General features: G+C 39.8%; 1 protein-coding gene across 1 annotated transcript; it reads right to left on the bottom strand.

The window, feature by feature from the left end:
• Positions 1–552: 552 nt before the first annotated feature.
• Positions 553–20423, bottom strand: CP (ceruloplasmin). The gene is made up of 19 exons (XM_075157592.1): positions 20230–20423; positions 17081–17325; positions 15604–15816; positions 14895–15068; positions 14053–14307; positions 12674–12839; positions 11563–11702; positions 10824–10964; positions 10488–10699; positions 9771–9921; positions 7703–7915; positions 7138–7345; positions 5776–5915; positions 5176–5304; positions 4494–4600; positions 3508–3724; positions 2752–2891; positions 2117–2279; positions 553–1075 (listed from the first exon to the last, which is right to left on the bottom strand). The coding sequence occupies exons 1-19, from the start codon at positions 20382–20384 to the stop codon at positions 1005–1007; spliced, it is 3240 nt and encodes a 1079-aa protein (XP_075013693.1). The 5' UTR covers positions 20385–20423; the 3' UTR covers positions 553–1004.
• Positions 20424–21067: the final 644 nt, after the last annotated feature.

Here is a 21067-nt window from a genome sequence, read left to right as displayed (position 1 = left end):
AAGCCAAAGCGATTTAGACTTGTTACAGAGAAGCAGCTTCCTTTGTTCTGGTAGCTGTAAAGCCCAAATATTTTGCGTTGCCTGCCTGTCCCATACATCCTTCCCTCTTGTTTGACACAGGTCTAACATATGTGGAGCTGGGCTATTAAAACACCAACTGGATGGCACAACAATACCTGCTTTTATTGCTTTCATTTTTGACCAGCATCAGTCAAGTACTAATACTGCTGGTTCCATCTGTCAAGAAATGCTTAATTTGCATAGGTCTGTACTACATAATTAACAGCAAAATGATTCCACTGCAGGAGTTGTTTAGGATCCAGCAGAGCAAAGCTCTCGGGCATAGTAGTCACCAAATTTTGCCCTTCGTTGTCTGGATTTCATCAGGCTTCTTTCAGCATAACTTTGTCTGTCTTGTCATTATTTTCATAACAGAAAAACAAAAACATTGTGTGCAACCATGATCCCTCAGCCATTGCATCTTTTAAATTCACTATCTTGAAAGATGTTACTGGATAAAATTATAAAATAATTCAACAGAAATAATAGAGCTATTTTGTTAGCTGTTCAATTATACGATGGATAAAGTGATAACCAAATTTCTATTTTCCAAGCAATAACTACTAACATATCTGACTAGTAAAATGTGACAGTAGATACCCAAAACAAAATTTTGCTGTTACACAGGGTTATTTACAAACTTTAAAAAAGAAAGTGCATTTCATGGGACTCTTCCATGTTCCTCAGTAATTAAATAACATGCATTTGGCATCACCTAGAATATGTTTAGCTTGCAAGATACTATTTTTATTTGGAGAAAAACATATTTATAAGCTGTTATATCCATTCAGCTGTCTTAGTCTATGGCCCTTTTGTTAGCTGTGGGCCACCAAATGAAATCTTCCAAAACACATGTGGAGATGAATTGTTCAGGAGATAGTATTCCTCAAGAAAGGCTTCACTGAAGGTAGACCTTGGAGAATCACTGTGGTAAAATGTTTTCATCATTCTAGTGTGCCTGCCATACCTTTACACTTGAACTGATTGAATAATCTTGGGAACAAAGACCATTTGTCTGTAAGGGGGAAAATAGCTTTTGTTACACGCATTTCATTAAAAGACTAGTCTATGCATAAGGGCAACAGAGTCCAAAATGAGAGCAATGGATCCCAGTACCTTCTAGACATTGTGAGCTAGATTTAAAAACAGCTTTAAAATGCACTGAAGGGTACATTTAGATGGCTGATTATGAAAAATCCAACATACTGCTTCTACAAGTCAAAGTTTGTTTCTACGTCTCTTTTCTGTGTACTCTTAAGTCAACTTTTTTATTATCTGTGCCAGTTTGGCACAATGTATTCTGTAAATCAGAATGTCTTATAAAATAGAACTAGATTGTGTTTAACATTCCAGTCTGTGTGTTCAGTATAGATACATATGTACATTATATAGTTGTATATCTATATATACACACATTTTGAAATGTTCCTACTGTTCTCTTTCTGTCAAGTAACTAAACGCATACCTATTAAGCTCTGTCTTTTGAGTACAAGAAAGTGTTACTTTTAAAATTGTATTAACTTTGTAGAAACAAGAACTTTCAAAATTCAAGATTCCAAGTTTTTTCACAGGTAATATTGCTAAAGCAAGATAAAGCTCTCTGTAAAGCTAAAACATGTCCTTTCGAAAGAAAACACTATTTTAGTTTTTCAGTACTCTAACTGTTAGGGATGGTGACTTCAGCTTTATTTACCAACTGTTCTTTTTGTTTTAAATGAAGATTGAGAGGGAGGCTGACACTACTGGTACTTCTTGGGTACAGAAATACTCTGTCTCATGAAGAATGCTTTCTAAATAAACATCTGTTATTTTAATTTCATTGATGGGAAGCTGAAGCAATAGTCAGTTACCATCCAGTCCTTTAGGTACTTCTGTTTTCTGAGCAGCAGTGCTGAGGCAAGTATCATCGGGTGGCTTGCAACATTCCAGCCCCCAGACATTAAACCATGAAATACTGCTGGATGCCTGAACTCGTTCCGAGTACGCTGGCCTGTCTGTGAGCCCCATTCTGCGCCTTTAAACATAATGAACATTACTGAGATAGATAAGCTCCTACCTTCCTTTGGGAGCACTGTGTAAGTTGCTTCCATGCCCGCGTGGATGTGGTCAGTAACGTGACAGTGTAATAGCCAGGTTCCAGGGTTCTGCGGGGTCATTTCCACGGTTTGAAATGTCCCAGGGAACAGATCAAAGACATCTGACCGGTAAACCCCTGTTTGCTTCAGGACAAAAAGAAACAACGGTTAAACAGTGTGGCATTACCAGATGGCACTAATTTAAGCTACCTTTTATACATATTCCCACCAAACTTTTTAATCACATCATCTACTGTATGTCATTTCTACAGAAGCATCACTGTACATCCACCTCATGCTTAAAAGATTAATAAACTAGCAACTAAGTGGAAATGAAGGAAAACTACAGCTGTTGTCTCACCACAGCCATGAAAATTCACAGCTACTTTATCAAAGCAACTTGTGAGGTTACCAGTCAGCAAATGCTAGTGGCAGATATTCTCTGTCTCTTGCATGTTGATCAAATACAGGTTTGGGGCATAAAAACTTTACGGTCAAATTACAAGTCCTGCTTAATCCTGTAACATCTGACTTTTCACCAGAGATTACTGTCCTTGGTATTTGATCTACCTCTCATCCTTAACACAGCAAGAAATGAGTGGAAAGGACCTGTTACCTTATACTCAAAGCTGTGGCCATGGAAGTGTGCTGTGTGAATGTCTATTTCATTGCCCATTCCCATCAAATACCAGCTCACTTTATCTCCAACATGCATAGTCAGACCGTGTAGATTTCCAAACACCTTTCCATTAATGGCTAAAAGGAGGGAAAGAGCAAGACAGAGAAAACAAATAAGATTTTGTGTATTGTTGTTCTCTAAACTTCAGCAGAACACAAGATTTGAAAGCCAATGCCAGGCAAAAGTAACAGCTTTGAATGGTATATAAAACCAAAGCAATTGGACAGCATATTATGAATGGGTCTGATTTTATTCCATATTTAACTAGAAAGTAAGATGTAGTTAAAAGTTCTTTACTGTACACCATTGCTAATATTGCAGTTCTTAAAGATCTGCGCTTCCTGCAGCTCTTTGTAAAGGGTCCTTTTACCAGGACATACTTTCAGGATGCACATTGCCTTTCCAACTTATCCAGAACAGTTGTTTGCTGACATCAAATCAAAATTTCAAATTTCATTTTTACTCTTTCTCTCCTCAAAATTTCAATGGACCATTTTTTCATAGGTTTAAAAAAAAAAAACAAAACAAAACATTAACAGTGTTTTCAAACAGTTTGAGTGAAATTTTTTGAGGCCTTCTGCCCTGAAACTGGAAATTCAGAGGGGGTGAGAAAGTCAAATTTATATGCAGTACTTTCAAATACATAATTGTATAGAGTTTCCAGAGTTACATTAACTAAATTGGGAAACATACCATGCATTTTATTACTTTCAAGGAATTCCTCATCCTCTTTGTCAACAAGGTGTGGGTTGGTAGAATAGGTTTTAATGTTTTCATCCAAGTACCATGACTCATTTTCATCAAAAACCATAAAAAGAAGAGCAAATTGAACTTTCTTTTTAGTATGAAATGATGGCAAATAATGTCTATGACACACAACAAGTGTGCCTATTAATCCACTGTAAGTGTCCTGAAATTACAAATGAAAAATCATATAATTACAAGATGCGACTAAGCAGAAGCACTTTTAATGCCAGACATTAATCCTCTTACTATTTTTACAGCTATCAGTATCTGGGAATAAAGGTAGCCAGTGTCAGGCAAACAAGGTTATTTCTTCACTGTTACATACTACCCATGGGTCAAGTTCAATGGATTATGAAGAGTAACTGCCTCTTTTTCATCTCTTGCTAGAAATAAACATTTGTTCCATTTTAGTTTCTTGCTCATCTTTTTTTTTCCAAATTCTTTTTAGGTTTTAGGGTTTTGAGCTTGGTTTCCATTCAAAATAAACTTCTTGACACTTTTTAATTTGTGTTTGCTGAGACATGAAGGAAAAAATACATTAAATTCCATTAAAAATTATCAGTCATGTTAAGTTAATAGGTGCTTGTACAAAAATGGCAGATTTGTGTTCCACAGTTGCATGTTAGTTTTCCCACGCATGACCGATTAGATATTGAGCAAGCTATAAAGTGTTAGCTTTAAGAATGAGATCTGAGTGAGTTGATCTATAGCAACAGGAAGAAGAACCAGGGAGCAAGAACATGAAGGGCTGTGACCCTCAAATTCTGCCCTGACTTTCTTGCATTATTCAAGAGACGTTTAAATTCAAAGGTATGGTAATGGGGGGAATGACTTGACAGAGAAGGCAGAAAGAGTTTCAAACTCATCCCCCTTTTGCTGTAAGTATATCTGTGTTGAAGTAATGAACAAAACCCTTTAGATTGATAATATACCTTAATGATGTCCACCGTTGAATGGTATGCCCATGCAATACAATGTGGATCTCCTCTCTCAGAACTAGATCTCTCTGGGATTTTCCAGACATACATTTTTGTTTCACCTGAATTAAATAAATATCAATGAATTTTAGAAGTTTTCTGTGTGCTGACCTATAAGAGGTCATCCTGAAACAGATGTTATCTCCATTTACAGCTTATATTTTTCTTGAACAACTTCTCCCCAATACTGCACTGGCTAGCTTACTGTTATTTCCCTTCTGCAGATCCCTGATTCTTCCCACCAACGTTTTTTTTTGTGTGGCTGCATTGTCCAATTTACCATACTTAATAAAAACAATTGTATCTTTTGTAAAGATCACAGAGGAACTTCTGAAATAATAGCTAGCATAAGCTACGTTCTCCCTACGTAGCCAAATCTGTTTGCTTTCATGAAAGGTGCAGCCACGCTGGGTCAAAAAATCACTGATCTGTCAAGGGCTAGGATACATAGCAATAGTTAGCAAGGCCATTTTAATGGTAGAGATATTTGTCATAATCAGCATTAAAAATTTAAGAACCTGAAGTAAAAACAAACACACACACACAATCTTTCCTGCTATCCTAAAATGAAAGCTTGCTAAACCTCACTAGATGGCTTGATGTTACCTGCTAGAAATAAACAAGGACGCTTTGATACCTGGGTTAGTTACAGCCACAACAGAACTGTCTGTTTTCACGCCATGGGCATGTATAGAATAAGGTCTTGATGCCAAGTTCTTAAAAACTATTATAATTTTATCTCCAATATTTGAAATAAGCAGTGGCCCTGTTGGATTGAAAAGAAAGATTAACTTTTTTTTACAAAAGATCAGGGCAAAGAGAGAGAGAGATGTTCAAATACACAACATTGGCTTATAATTCAACTAAAACGATACATGGATAATGTCATTTACTATGATATGCCAATCTGAGCAGCTGAAGTTAGGCATCTAAGTAGAGGCCTACGTTTCAAAAGCTCCGAGCACCTGCTGTGTGTTTGAAGTCAGTTTGGATGTTGCTGCCCAGCTGTATGCTGACTTTGAAAATACTGACCTGTGATCAGGCAGCAAACCAGAAGGGTTTTTTTCTTGTAAAGCAAGCAATGTAATCTTGCAAGGAAAGCACCATAATAAAAGTAGCAATTCCATGTGAGTTTTGTGTGGGTAAAACTATGCTCAGTATTATTCAAATAGTATCTTCTTGTTTTGTTTCACTGCATTTTCCCCAGTTTCAAAACTGAACTTCATGATGACTATACCTTGAATTTCCAGGTGCTGCTGCTCCTCTGCTCTATTTTTGGGAGTACTGAATGTCTGATCAGTATACTCACGATATACTACCTTTCTGTATTTTGAGCCGATGAATTTGTCTTCTTTATTTAAAAATGGATTGCCAGGGCTGAAAAAAAAAAAAAAAGAAAATAGAGATAAGAATATGTCATACATTTCTTCATGTATTTTAAAACATCTTTTGCAGGTATGTCAATTAACCGTCAAACAAAAATCCAGCTCAGTGAAACACTAATCTCATAGACCACTGGTATCTTCAACATTAAAACATTCTTGTTAAGCTGGGAGGTTTCTCTTAACCTGGAAGGTTAAAAAAACACTGTAAATAGACCAAGTCTATATAGTGTTTGAGAGGATGCTGAGTGCTCGGCCTGGCAGATATTTCAAATTGCAAGAAGTCATCCAGCAACTTGCATACAGAAAAATAGAGCCCTCAGTGACTTCTCTAAATCTGAAATGAAGCCTAAAACTTGTAAAGCTTAAGTGCCTTGCTGAAATGAAACGTGAGGGACTCATTCTCTGCTGAGATCATGGGGGCTGGAGACAGTGGAGGAAAAAAAAAGTCTGATAACAGCATAGTCCATATTACTTGTGCTTAGAACTATGATAGAGTCCACTGTGGTATGCAGGGCAAGGAAATGTGCTATCAAGCTGAGGAAAAAGAAGAAAATACAATTAAGTCAATCAGAAAACATAAGCAGTTACAATCTACTACTTTAACCTCAAATGAAGTTATACTGGTGGAACACATAGAAATTCATCAGTTCATTGTTTAGCCTCTTCTGCTAATTGGCGTGAATTATTTGATCTAATCAGTTCCCTCTCATTGAGATTCAAATACTGGGAATAAAACACCAAGGCGACAAGCTTCATAGTGGATGGATTCGGTCATGGACTTATCTTGTGTAAGCTAATGAAACTGAGAGAAGTGAAATAGAACCTTACTCAGAGTACAGATAAACATGAGACAAAGACATGTTCATATTGTAAGTAATCAAGTATCAGGACAAAGTAGACATTGTATCTACAACTTAATGAACATTTTAAGCCTTCCACATCAAGGACTGTACCAACATCAGTAAATAATAAATGCACATGCACTAGCCAGGATTCATGAAAATCTGCAGCTGCCCCACATGAACATCATGCTGTCTGGCTCACAGTTACGTGGCAACATTACTGGAGAAGGACCACAAATTCAAGTGAGCCCTAAAAATACATATGCAAAGAAAGTGTGTCTAGAAATGCCTGGAGGAGGAAAAGGTTCATAGGAGAAGTGAGTTGCTCCTTTGCTTTTTTGCATTTTTTCCCTTGTGTATATTCCAAAGTACCTTTCCTCATGGTATTGATGCCGCTCAAATTCCCATGTCCTGTTAGGAGAATAGTCCCATTCAACTTCCACTGCAGCAATATAGTAAGTCTTTTCATGCAAATACATAGATAGATCCACATTCCACCAATGGCATTGTTTCACTTTGTAGTTCTGTTTCATGCCCCCTGTGTAGTGATCTGTTGTCAGGCACAACACTTCAAAAACTCCTAGAGGTTGTACAAGAAACAAAGACTTGAGAACAAAAAACTGTTACTAGTAGATCTTGAGGTTGTATTGTTTAGAGACTGAGACGCAGGCTATTGCTCATATAAGATCCAAATTCTTTGCGTGGTATGGCTATTGTAGTAATAAAATTCAGCGTATGTAGAAGCTAGAAAAATCAAGGCTTTAGCATTAAGAGCTTATGTCCCATGAACACAAGTTTGCTGCCCTTCAAAACACAGTTCTACACAGTTTTAGCACCCAAAGGATCAAAACATCAGCTATTTAAAGCTGATAACATAAAATGTTCATAGGTAAACAGTTTCTAAACTAGTAACAGGATTTTAAAACAAGACATTTACCTTCAGAATCAGGCTTCATAATGGCTGTAAGAAATGTATGTGGAAACAGATTTGCTGTATCCCTTCTTGTTCCTTTAGTTATGAATGTGTTTTCTGAAAAGTATATCCCATGGACATCAACTTCTGACCCCAAGCCCATCAAATGCCAGGAAACAACACTTCCTTTACACATCTCAAGACCAGGTTGATTTCCGTACATATAACCATTAATGGCTGTAGAAGATTTGAGGAAGCAAAACCCCCTTGATTAACACATTATTTAATTCTGCAATACAGATTAAATAATACACACTTCAGATGTAATGTGATATCTTAGACTGACAGAAATACCAACAATAAAATGCTTTATCACATCAGCAAAACTAGAGAATCAATTCAAGCAAAACAACTTTTAAAACCCAGTGTTTAAAAACAATTTCTAAGTGTTCTCCTTTTCAATGTTTAAAGCACAGGTAGCTTACTTGACCAACTGGAACTTCCACTGCTTTATACCCTGCAAGACCCTCCAGCCACACAGTGGAGACAATCATCTGAAGTGTTTTTTAGTTTAAGTTATTAATCCTTTCTAGCTACTCCTGTGCAAAACTTTCAAAGCCTGGGCCTCACAGGTACCACTGAATGGTCAGCATCAAGGCTCAGTAAATAGTAGGAATGCCCCTGAGGGCAAAATTTAAGAAAGAGCACAAGCAACCATGTTTAAAGATTAGGACTTATTTGCAGGACTGTGTACTGAAGATAATAATGTTCTTTCACATGAAACTTGAAAGACATTTCTACAGTACCAAAATACAATCAGCATGGAACTCAGCTCTGCCCTAATAAGGAAGCAAAGATTGTCATTCTAAGGGGGCCACAGTGCTGGTAAAGGAATCCAGACTCAGCCACGGACACAAAATGAGCCAGCAATGTGTTCTTGCCGCAAAGAAGGCTAATGGTATCCTGGGCTGCTTTAGGAGGACTATTGCCAGCAGGTCAAAGGCCAGGTTGCAGCTGCTATTGTAGAAATGCTTCAGACATTGGAGCTGGAAAGCAGCTTGGCAGAAAAGGATCTGGGGGTCCTGGTGGACACCGAGTTGAACATGAGCCAGCAATGTGCCCTTGCTGAAAAGAAGGTGAGCTGGGCTGCGTTAGGCAAAGTATGGCCAGCAGGTCGAGGGAGGGGATCCTTCCCCTCTACTCAGTGCTGGTGAAGCCACACCTGGAGGACTGTGCCGAGTTCTGGGCTCCCCAGTACAAGAGAGACATGGACGTACTGGAGAGAGTCCAACAAAGGGCCACAAGGATGGTGAAGGGACAAGAAAGCATCTCTTCTGCGAGGAAAGGCTGAGAGAGCTGGGACCGTTCAGCCTGGGGAAGAGCAGGCTCCGGGGGATCTCATCAACGTATACAAATACCTGCAGGGAGGGTGCAAAGAGGACGGAGCCAGGCTCTTTCCAGCGGTGCCCAGTGCCAGGACCAGAGGCAATGGGCACACGCTGACACACAAGAGGTTCCCTCTGAACATCAGGAAACACTTTGTCACTGTGAGGGTGACCGAGCACCGGCACAGGCTGCCCAGGGAGGTGGTGGAGTCTCCATCCTTGGAGGTACTCAAAAGCCATCTGGACACGGTCCTGGGCAACCAGCTCTGGGTGGCCCTGCTTGAGCGGGGGGCTGGAGATGACGACCTCCAGAGCACCCTTCCAACCTCAACCAGTCTGTGATTCTGTGGAAATCCTCCTTTCAGCTACATCATCTGTAGGGCAGAGATCGGTTTTCTCTTGCTGCCTGGTTGCATTCACAGGGGTTGCACATGGGCTACAGACCTAATTCCTTCTTCTGTCTACTCAAAGTGGTACATAACAGTGCTAAATGTGCAACTCCCATGCAAGACACTGAACAGCTAGCATTATATTTTGAACTACCATATTTAGCTGAAATCGAATTGCATTCAAACATGGTTTTGTTTCCAATGGAAATGAATGAAATGTCTCTGCCACTATACAGTTTCCCAGTCTTCAACATGAGATCACAAAAGTAAAGACCTTATTGTAGAAATGAATACTTGGCTAACTAATAATTTTCTTACAGTGCATTTTGTTAGACTCTTGGAAGTCCTCATCATCTTTGTCAATTTTGTTAGGATTTAGTGTAAACATCAAAATATTGTCATCCAAGTACCAGCTCAGGTTCTCATCAAATACAGTGGCAAGTAGAAAAAACTCCATGTTCACATTTTTCTGTTGAGAAGAAATAGCACAAAGGAAAATAGAAATGAGTGAACAGAAAACGTCAGGAAAAAAAATTCTATGCGCATAGTAATTTATGAGTACAGTTCACAAAGTAGGAGAGATGCATACATTAATACTTCATTCTGATAATCTCAAAGCTCTCTAATTGCTGTATCTGGTGACTAGATATCTGCTGCTAATACTCTTTCTACCAGCAGGAACTGCCTCTGGAAATGAATGCGCGTTTTGGTCTTTAAAGTCTCTACATTCTTCTAGTCATTCTCATCCTAGCTGAGACTTGAATGCCAGCGGTTGCTCACTGTGATGGTGGTTTCACAATACAGTGTCTACCTATTTGGAGCCAGACTGTTTCTGCTTTTTTTTTTAAAAAACAAAAACCAAACCCACTTTGTTCATTTTCTGTATTGCCCTCAGCACATGGGTGACACTGTGATGGGGAGAGGAGGTGATGCTGAGTGGTCGTTAATGTGGCAGCCCTGAGGGCACAATTCAGGAAGAGAAAGCAGATTAAGCTACAATGATGCAAATGCTTCCATTTTTCTTCTTTGACTGACCTGTTTCCCAGAAGGAAGCAGAGCTCCTTTCCTGCACACCAAGAGAGGACCCACAAGGCCAGAACTGGTGTCTCTGACTGCATCCACAGCTGAGTAATAAAGCCAGGTTAAACAGTCTGGATCTTGGTCTGTGGGGCCCACATCTTCTGGCACGTTCCACTCATACGTAAATGTAGCACCAGGACTCACATGAGAGGCTGGAGGTTCAGCACCTGTTACAGAAATCAACATTAGGAATTATGCCCAATGAACATTGTTTATTTTTTCACCTTTAATACATCAACGTGTACGACACTTGTTCTCTGGTGCTCGCAGGATCCCTGTCTATAGGCGCACCTCTGGAGGCGGCACTGTACAACGCCCCCTCGTCGCTCTTGCGGTACCTCACACCATGGGGCTGAATGCTAAACGGGCGGCTGGCATTGTTTCGGAAGGTCACCCTGATGCTCTCACCCACTTCAGCCTTGATAACAGGTCCTGGAAAAGAGCACATGGTCTAATTACAAGATGTTTCTATCAAGCTATGTACAGATCACCACGAGCTTACAGCAATCAATGGCTGGCTGCTTCTCCCGTTGCATGGGGAACTGCCCCTGGGCCTATGTGGCCACGGACCAGGTCCCTGGCACGTGCCCTGAATCACATGGCAGCCCAGCAGCAACTGGACTGCTCCATTCCCAATTCCTCATGGAGGCCCAGTGACACGCAGGACAGTTCCTCCCTTTGGAAAGGGACCTACTGGCGCCAACCTCAAACGCAGTCCAGAGCCATGCCAGAAGCAGCCAGGTTATAAACAGGGCTAGACCTGCCTAGCCTGGCCTTGTAATTCAGAGCCTGACCTTTGGAGACCATGGCATATTCCCACAGGCAAGCTGGGGACCACCAAGCATTGCCTCCAAGAGCGTTCTTACACCCTGGGGTTCTCTCGGAGGAAGCCACAGACACCAGCATCTGCAGGAGGCAGGGAGAGCTGAGGGCCCCTCCCTTGGAGGTGCAGGGTCACTGTTGGCTAGCCAGTGAAAGTGATAGTTTACTCTCATAAATCTTTGACATGAAATAATTTTAGATATCTTACCTAAGAGTCCAAGATGTGCTTCCTCTGTGAGCCTTTTTTTATGTTCAGTGAAAGAACCATCTGTATATTCTTTGTAAATGGCTTTTTTATAAGAGCCACCAATTCTTGTTTCACTTTGTTCAAAAAATATGCGAGATTCACTGTGTAAAAGAAATTGCAACAGATGCAAACAGTTCAAGTTATAATGCTCAGCCTTACAAAGGCAGTCAAGGCCTCAACCCTATTTTGTGAGATATGACGTGCTGAGATTGTCTTTTGGGTCTCCTTTCAGTGATCTGGCCACACGTTCACATGCAGTCCCATACAAAGATGCGCAGGAATCCATAACCTTCACTAACTTCTCTTTAAGAAAAAGACACTGAGCTGTGTTGCCCTTCTAAAGCCAGCATGCTTAGAGACTCACCAATGACAACGATTCTAGTCAACATTTCGTAACCTGAAGCTTACTCTTCTTTTTATTAAAAGTTACAAATAGTTCAACAACAGTAGATACAAACACCAAGAATATGTAACATCTAAACAGAAAGTCTACACTTTTTAGTCTACACTTTTACTCTTCAAAAAAGGACCTTTCAATGTTTTACAAGCACTATTCAAACAATGAACTGTGCCTTGTCCCTTGTGGAGCAGGTAAGTATTCTTTAACTCACAAATGAAAAATCTGAGGAATCAATGTATTCAGTGAATTGATCCAGGTCTTAAATATGTAAACACAGAGCAAAGGGCAAAGCTACCTTGTGCAAGTCGTTTGCCAGCTGAGATGCCGTTAGTGTGATTTTCATCAGCTAAGGAGATGATCATGAATTCCTAGCTTTGTTCTCTAACTCAGAATAATCTTGAACCCTCAGAGGTCACTGCCTACATATGACATTGCAATTCGTCTTCATCCCAGTGAAATTACTAACATTACAGCACAATTTATAGTAAGATTGCAAGGAAAACAATAGACCTAGTTTGGCCTGATATTTATCCTGGCATTAATATTTAAGCAGAGGTGAGAACAACGAGAAATTCTGCTTAAAAGTCAGTTCTACCGTATGGCTTACCTTATTTAGCATATTTATATCAATTCTGCTTGGAGAGTAAAACTTCTTCAATTAGAAGCATTTACCTGTCAGTGATTAATTCTTGTCCTGTAAAATGGTTCATTGCAGATGGGCCATAATTCCAGATGATCTCTTCAGCAGCAATGAAGTACTGTCTTATCTTTGTACTCTCCATGTGATCTGTTGTGGATTTCCTACAATCTTTTACAACAAAAAGGGCCTGCATACCACCTGGAAAAAAATGAGGAGGTAGAGAAAACCAGGGAGAAGGAACCAAACTTTGTTTTCTCTTTCACTGCTTCCAATAGCTCTTCTCTTCCCTGGAGAATTCCCACACCGTTGATGGATATGCAAATCACAAATGAAAAGGAAGATGAATGCTATAAAAGAATGCATGCCAGCTGAGCTGGGATGTAGAAACACCACGATGGTATTTACAGTAGGCACTCGGGTGTGTAAAGCGCATTCTGCTTGTAAAGCTGCAACGGCCATGGTAGTTACAGAGGAGATTAGGGGGGAGTGGAAGCAGCCCTGTCAGGTAGCACTTCAGTCAAGGCCAGGTGCTCCCAGGCTGACCATCATCCCTCTACATCTGATCACAGCTTGTGAAACAGAGAAGGGTCTGTTAACGAATCTGCCTGCTGGAGATACAAACCATACAATAGAGCGAGCCCTTTTACAGCTATGGATTAGGCCAATTTGTAGGATTTAAGTCTTGCCCAGGATGCTTCAACCACATCAGGACGCTGCTTGACGTGGTAGCTATTTCAAAACTTATAACCTCTGTAGTTGAATCTGTAGGTTAAACATACTCCTTTTTATATCAGAATTTTCAAACCTTGGAGAATGATTTTAAGTTCTGTGTTCCTTCCCAATTTTGTGACAAATTACTTCTCTAACTCACTTGTAGGGATATAGATCATGGAAAAGTGTGATATAGAGCATGAAAAAGGGTGGAATTAGCTTCTAAGTATTTCATACGGTTAACAAACACTGGAAATACAGGAAGATACAGAGAAGAGAAATGCTTATTAGCCAACGCACCTTCCAGAACATGTCTTTGTCAGCAGGCAAGTTAGCCTGCCTGTCCTGTGCCCCTTGCCCAAATATGGAATGAGCCCCAACTTTCTTGTTGGCAAACAGAAAATTGTGACTAATTACACATTACATCATGCTATTGTTTGTCTAAAGTTTAGGTTTGCAAAAGTCCAGCTGTGCTAATTGCTGCCAAGTGATAACAACTTCCATTACAGAGAAGAATTTCCTTGATTTCCGTGGCTACATGCTCAAGCCCATCTAATACACTTCTAGGCATTTCAATTACTATGAGAGTTTTGTTAGCTAGAGGAGAATATCGTCTGGCATATAACCAGGTCAGGAGTGACTTGGTAAACTGTTAGCTCAAGCTAAAAAAATATTCTGATCACTGGAACTTATTCTGTACCTTCAATATGGTCATTCACTTGGCAGCTGAGCATCCATTCCCCAGGACTCCTTGGTATCATGACAGCATCAATAAATGTGGCTGGGAAGAGGTTGATGGTGTCAACTCGATGATGCCTTTCTATTAAGGTCTGTCCATGAAAGTAGGCTGAATGGATGTCAGCTTCATTACCCATGCCAAAAAGATGCCATTTTACCTTATCTTCCACACACATCGTGAGGTTTGGGAGGTATCCATACATGTACCCATTGATTGCTAAAAGAAATGTTATTTGTTACAGTTACCTTCACAGACCTTAGGAACTTTTCTTCAAAAGCAGGTGTCATAAAACCATTGCTCTGTTCTTCAAAACAGAAAGAGGCTCAAAACAAAACTCCACACCTTTGAAAGTGAGCCAATATCAGACACACACTTCACCTGCACAACTACCTGCATGACCAGCAGTTCCTGCTATGGTTCTGGAACCCACGTCAGACCAAAGGTATCTTCTTTGTTGACAATAACAGTAAAAACTGTTTTTCTAAACTGCGATATTATAGTACAGAGCTCAGGACTAAGAAACAGAACAAAGTAACACAACTCTGTTTAGAGCGCCTGGGAAATATACTGGCAAAGAGATTCTTGGCCCCTAAGAATTTTATATCACAACTCCAAAGGTCTGATCATACAAAACTTGCCATCACTTTTTAATTTTTTTTTAATTTAAAAGGATCTTTCTTAATCCTCTAAGAAAAAGCCCTGCTTAAAAAAGAAGAAATTATCTACAGTTCATCTTTAAAAGAGACGACATATAAAAATACTACTTCACCATTCAAAGCAACGTTAATATAACATTCTCTCACAGTGCATTTTATTGCTCTCCTGGAAGTCCTCGTCATCTTTGTCAACTTTGGAAGGCTCAGAACAGTATGTCCTGATATTATCCTCTAGATACCAACTGAGATTTTCATCCATCACAGAAAACATAAGGATAAATTCAGCATCAAAGTGTTTATCACTGCCCTTATTCATTGTATCTGAAAAAGAAAGTGGTATATTCAAAGTCTTTGGCAACTGACATTGTCTCTTCATCAGTTTTAAGTGTAGTATTAGTAGGACTGGTCACTGTTTACTTCGTAATTTGCCACTTTTCTCAAGTGTGAGTGTACACATAAACTTACAGACACACTCAGAAAATAAAAATCGGTTTTGATAGATACTATAAAATAACTTTACTAAGAATAAATATTGCATGTGGTAAGATTACAGTAAATCTGTTTCTCATATCAGTATTTACTCATCCTTTTGCATTACTAGCATGAACATGTCTCACTCATATGGATTTGTGGATAAAGCATTCTGCAAATTATATTCACTGTCGCACATAAAATCAAACTACTTCCTATACTATTGAAAGGCAGCTAACTGAGAAGACAAAAAGATGCTATTTCAAAATTAACTGTAATCTTCTCCTTTTCCAGTAAGTTATGTCACTGATATTTATCAATAACCATTATCAATCACCTTGCATATGTATTTATTTACTTACTTACATATTTATTTATAGTTTACCTTTCCTGCAGATTATTAAAGGCCCAACAAGCCCTGAGGCAACATCTCTCGGAGCATCTATGTGGGAGTGGTAAACCCTGGTTATGCAGTCTGCATCTCCCTTAGCTGGACCTTGATCTTCTGTCACGTCCCATGTATAAGTGTACTGGCCTCCAGGCTCCACAGCATCATCTCTCTTTTGCCAATCTTTGGTGTTGTCAGGATAAAAAGCACCTGAAGAATGTCATGCAGCACCATTAACACAACACATTCACAATATGGCGTCAGGATGGCACCTGCCATGCTTTAAAGTTGACTACATGTTGCAATAACATGGACTGAACATCTGAATACAGGTAAAAAAAAATGTTTAAAATCAGGTGAGTGGATCTTTTCCTTCTCTTTAGGAGTCTCTTCATTTGCCTTTGAATTCCATGGGAGTGCTTCAATTAATGGCACATTAAATTTAGTCCTTAATTTATTAGGAGGGCACTATGTACTTCTGCTAAAAAGATAACAATTCAAATATTTGTAAAACATTTGTTAAATATTAATCTAATTATTATCTAATTAAATATTTAGAACAGGAAACTGTTCTAAAATATTGCATATGTCCTCAAGGAATATAGCTGTCGCTGGAATGAGAGCCACAGGAAGAAAATTTAAACATTGTTCCAAAAAGCGCATGTACTGCTACACAACACACTGTTCTGCTCCCACAGAATGTGTCTATATCAAGCCACGTACTAGTTGTAACAAAAAACTTCAGGAAATATTAGAAGTTAAGCTGATACTTCATGAATTCTTCTAATGAAAAATTTTTAAAGACTGCTTTTGAGACAACATCGTATTCTCAACAATTCACATGCTGTTTTTAAGGCCCATTAATAAAACTTTCAACAGCCATATTCTGGTGCCGCCTGGTGCAGAAAATCCCCCATCGCCTGAGTGTGGCAAGACCAGCTTATTGCAAGGGCAAATCATCACTAATCCCAACAGCACCCCTACAATACATCTTAAAGTGTGTCAGACTTTTATCTCATTGATTTATTACTAAGCAGTAGCTGTTTCTCCATTTTAAGAAATTCTTGTGTATCTTATATACAATATTTACAAATTCAGTGTTAAGAGTTTGGAACTGTAAGTTATCACTGTTAACAATATCTTCTTCACAACAGCATCAATTTTTCCTTTAGATATCCTCAATACCCACATCTCTTATATACCTTTATACCCTTATTTCAGGTGAAATATAAATACTCTTCTTTCAGGTGAAATGTTGATCTAAAATTGCCTTCTTTATGAATTCCACTTTTGGCTTTGTATTTCGCTCTTGAAAACACTACCAAACTTCTTAGCTCCTATTTTAAATTGATTGTGTCCTGTTTTAAATCTTTATTTACTTGACCAGTCTTCTCTTTGATGAAAGAATATCGCTTACGCTCAGAGGAACGATTAACTTCTGATAAATACTGGCACAGAACGGACTCAAGCTTACCTTCATTTTCCTTTGTGTATCTTACACCATGTGGATGTAGCGTGTAGCTTCTGGAAGCAAAGTTTTTCAAGTGAATAATAATGGAATCTCCAACTTCTCCCTTAATGATAGGGCCTAAAAAACCCAGCCAGGAAGGTTTGTCAACTATCACATCATATAAATGATCAGTGTACTGAGTGTAGACAGCCTTCTTGTAAGCGCTTCCTATCCTGTGTGGGCCTCTTTTGAGAAAGACTCCAGCCTGCCTGTAAAGAAAATACACAAACACATCTGTAGTGTCAGATACTCATTTTATATTTGAATGGTGTTAATTAGTAGGGTCTCAAATAAAGACCAGGCCTCCGTAGCGCTGTGCACAACTACGTCTGTGTTTAGGAGCAAATATCTCTCTTATCATAAAGAGGTAGGCACCCATATAGAGATTAAATACTATGCACCTACCTGAATTTTTTTATACCTATTTTGTAGTCTGAAGAGAAGGGTATTTGATACAATTTTGGGCAAATTTGAGACCATATGGACAAGGCAAATAATAGTTCTTATTGCTCGAAGCTTTTGTACTCGCATGCTTAAATTGCTGTATAATTTCCATGGCCTGTTAAAAATAATAATTTCCATCATCACGCTATTATGTTGACTGCATAGTCCTTGCTCCACTGCAATGAGGAGCAGACTTTTCAGCTGTAAAATACATTTAAGATGTCTGGACATGAGCAAAACTGCAAGGTGCTGCTAATGTCCACTGTGTGCATGGTGGGGGCGGGCGGGCGTGCAGAGTGCTGAAACAAGTGAGACCAAGCCCTCAGCTTGTTCACCAGTCATAGATGAAGAAGAACCACAGCCTCAGAGCTTGATACGGATTTACCCGAATAAAGTCTCATTTTTACAGATTCAGCCCAAGAATATACAAGCAGGTTACACGAGAGCAGGGAATTAGCAATGACGTCCTCAATCACTAAGTGCCTTAACTAGTGGATCATTGCTCCTCTCAATTAATGAAACATTTATATTAAAAATGATAGCTTGGTTAGTGAGAAAACAGCCTAACTCACGAGCTACAATGAGACTGATGGAGATGGTATTTCCTACACATGGGGTCAATACCTCTGAACCATGCCGCTATCGTGGATATGCTGCCCAAGCACCAGCAGCCGCAGGCCAGGGGTCACCACATGCCTCTGACTACGACCAACTGGGAACGGCTTTGGAGCCAACCTTTGCCTGTGCTGAGGGTCAGGTACCTTTCATTAAATATTTTAGTCTCTGGGAAGAGTTCTTTTTGTGGAAAAAGTGCTTATATTCGCTAACTACAATGGCGAGAGAAACTGCCAGCACTGGCTGTTTAAACCAGTAGTGCTGCTGTTGGCAGGTGCTGTTAGCCCAAACCCTACAGTCTCTTTAACGACAAATCCTCCTGCACATTTCCCTGCCCTTTTCGCAAGGACTAGCTGTGGAAGTAAGCCTGCTCCAGGAGGAGGCAATCCTGGCAGACAGGGCAACACTGCCTGAAGTTCAGCAGCCTCCCGATTTCTCATCTTACATGACGAGAAACCAAACCAACTTGGTTTCATATTCCCAGCAGGCCATATTGTGAAGTAAGTTAATATTGCCCCAAAATGCAAAGTATTTCCCACAAGGCTCAGCATTGCTTGAGCATGTGAGGAAGGAATTGTTTATACCTTGGCAAGCACAGATCTGAAGTGTAATTAAAATGCCAATTCAGAGCTCCATGAAACTTGGGGAGCATAAACTTAGTTGCAAATGTTCAGTTATGGGAAGTCTGAGTGCATGAACCTTTTTAGCCACAAATTAAATCAAACAAATACGTTATGGCTCTTCTTGGACTGTTTAAGCAGCTACCTTTTTATTGTAGAGTATTCCTTCTAGCAGGTACACTGCACTCTCCTCTTCTCTTGCTCTTCCCTGCCTCTATAAATATCAATCTCCGTACAAGCACAGCCTCATAGTTAACGGGTTCAGGAGGAGGAGAAGAATCAGAGAAGCTGAAAATGAAAAGTACGATAAAAGGGACCAGCTCCATTGCAGGCATACAACCACTGGAAAACTGGAATTAATTTAGCATGCTGCAGGTTGTCACAGAGCAGAGCAAAGCAGTGAAAGTGCGGTGAACGGTGGTGGCTTGTTGCATTACACCACTGCTCTCCAAGCAGGATGCCCTGCTTCCACCATTTATCAGAATTAGTAGCCTGCTGAATCACTGGCAGTGTCTTACACGTCACTCAGTCTGTAAGTGAAAAAAAAAAGTTGACTGCTTCGTCTCATGCCTGATGAAATGGCAGATTATGGCTGAGATACTGTTGGCTGTCACTAGAGAAAACAAACCACAGGAAATCTTCTAATCCCACATCTACAGACTAAATGAGAACTGTATTTTCAAGATTTTTCTAATTTCTGATTTCTCTCTTCATTGTTTTTATTTTAGTATAGTCCTACTTCATTTTAAAGGCACTGAAAAAAATGGAAGGAACATTTTTTCTCTCTCAAATATTTCTGTGATGCCTTTTATATCTGAGTTTTCTTTATTGATTATTCATATCTTCAGGGTGCTCCCCTCCTCCTCACCATACTTATCCTCACCCTACTTATCACTCCTACTCTGCACAGGACTCTCCTTGCCTTATAACAAGCAACTCAGCTCCTCCATAGTGGATGGAAGGACCCAGCTGTGCTGCTGCACCAGTGACAATGACCACTGCCAACAATGACCCTCTGAAAAGGAAAGCTGTGCCCAATAGAAGAGTTTTAAATTTGTCAAACAACTTCTACGTTTAAAAACGTAACAGCAAAAGTCTTCTCTTCAGCACTGGCACCTTAGCCATTCAAAATTAAACATCATTAGACATTCAGGGTCTTCTTCTAGTCTCTACTTAGTAAACATTTCACTGCAACAAATTCACAAGAAACCAACACATTCCAATGCTTTTAATTAGCAGAGCATTGGAATGCAATTCTCAAGCAAGCCAGGAAAACATCGGAATTCCCTTATATCTCTGACAGAAAATCCACTGACAGCAACATGATTCATTTCACTGCCTCCACCAGGTTTTCAGTCTGGCCCTAGTGTCTAAAGCAGACAATGCTGTAAAATCAAACTCAACCAGTAAACCAGTGTAAACTATTTTACTTACTCTTCTTCTGCAAAAAGCTGTCCAGATATGAGATTGGTATTGCCAGGTGCATAGTTCCACACTGTCTCTATAATGCCGATGTAGTACTCCCTGTTCACTGCCCCAACTTGGCAACAGCAAGAAACCAGCAAGCAACTTAGGAAGAATAGCTTCATTTTGCATTCATGAACCTTGTGGAAAATGTGACATAAAAACACAAGACGGGCTCATGCAATTTCCCCTTATATGTTCTTGTCTCTCCCACCCCCCACCCTCTTTACCTCCCCCCTCCCGTTTACTTTGGTGCATGCAATAAAATGTTGCACAATGTCTCTGTGTGTCAAGAGTAAACAAAAGATTCTGGCAAGCTTGTCAGTTCAGATAATATTAAAAGAAATTTTTTCAATTTCTGCCAACCTACTATCATGCAAATTACCATTTGGACTGTTCCCGGATTGTAAATCTTGTAGCTGAATTGAAAGTACTGTAGAGTTAAATGGATTTACAGACTTAAGTTTAATTACATTCTTCATGAGCTTTATCACTCTCTCTAGAGCTTGCATACCACTGAGAAAATTTCCGTGACATGCGGCACAAGAACACAACTTTTTAAGTGCCCTGTGAAAAGCTCTAAATGACACCCATTTTCTCTGCTGTATCTGCTTCTGTGCTGACCTAGCCGAAGGCAAGGCAGTAGGCGCGGACTTTCTGCTGCTGTTTCCCTCGCTCGTTCTCAAGCTGCAGATCGCTGCTGCTTCCCCTCTGCGCGGCGATCGCTGACCCGGCGCGACACCGGCAGGGACGGGGGGCTGAGGGCACTGGTGTCAGAGCAGAGCTTACACACTGATGTACACGTGGA

This window comes from Calonectris borealis, chromosome 9, assembly GCF_964195595.1.
Source record: "Calonectris borealis chromosome 9, bCalBor7.hap1.2, whole genome shotgun sequence".
NCBI lineage: Eukaryota > Metazoa > Chordata > Aves > Procellariiformes > Procellariidae > Calonectris > Calonectris borealis.
The sequence above is the reverse complement of the archived record's forward strand: the minus strand, read 5'-3'. Positions and strand labels throughout refer to the sequence as shown.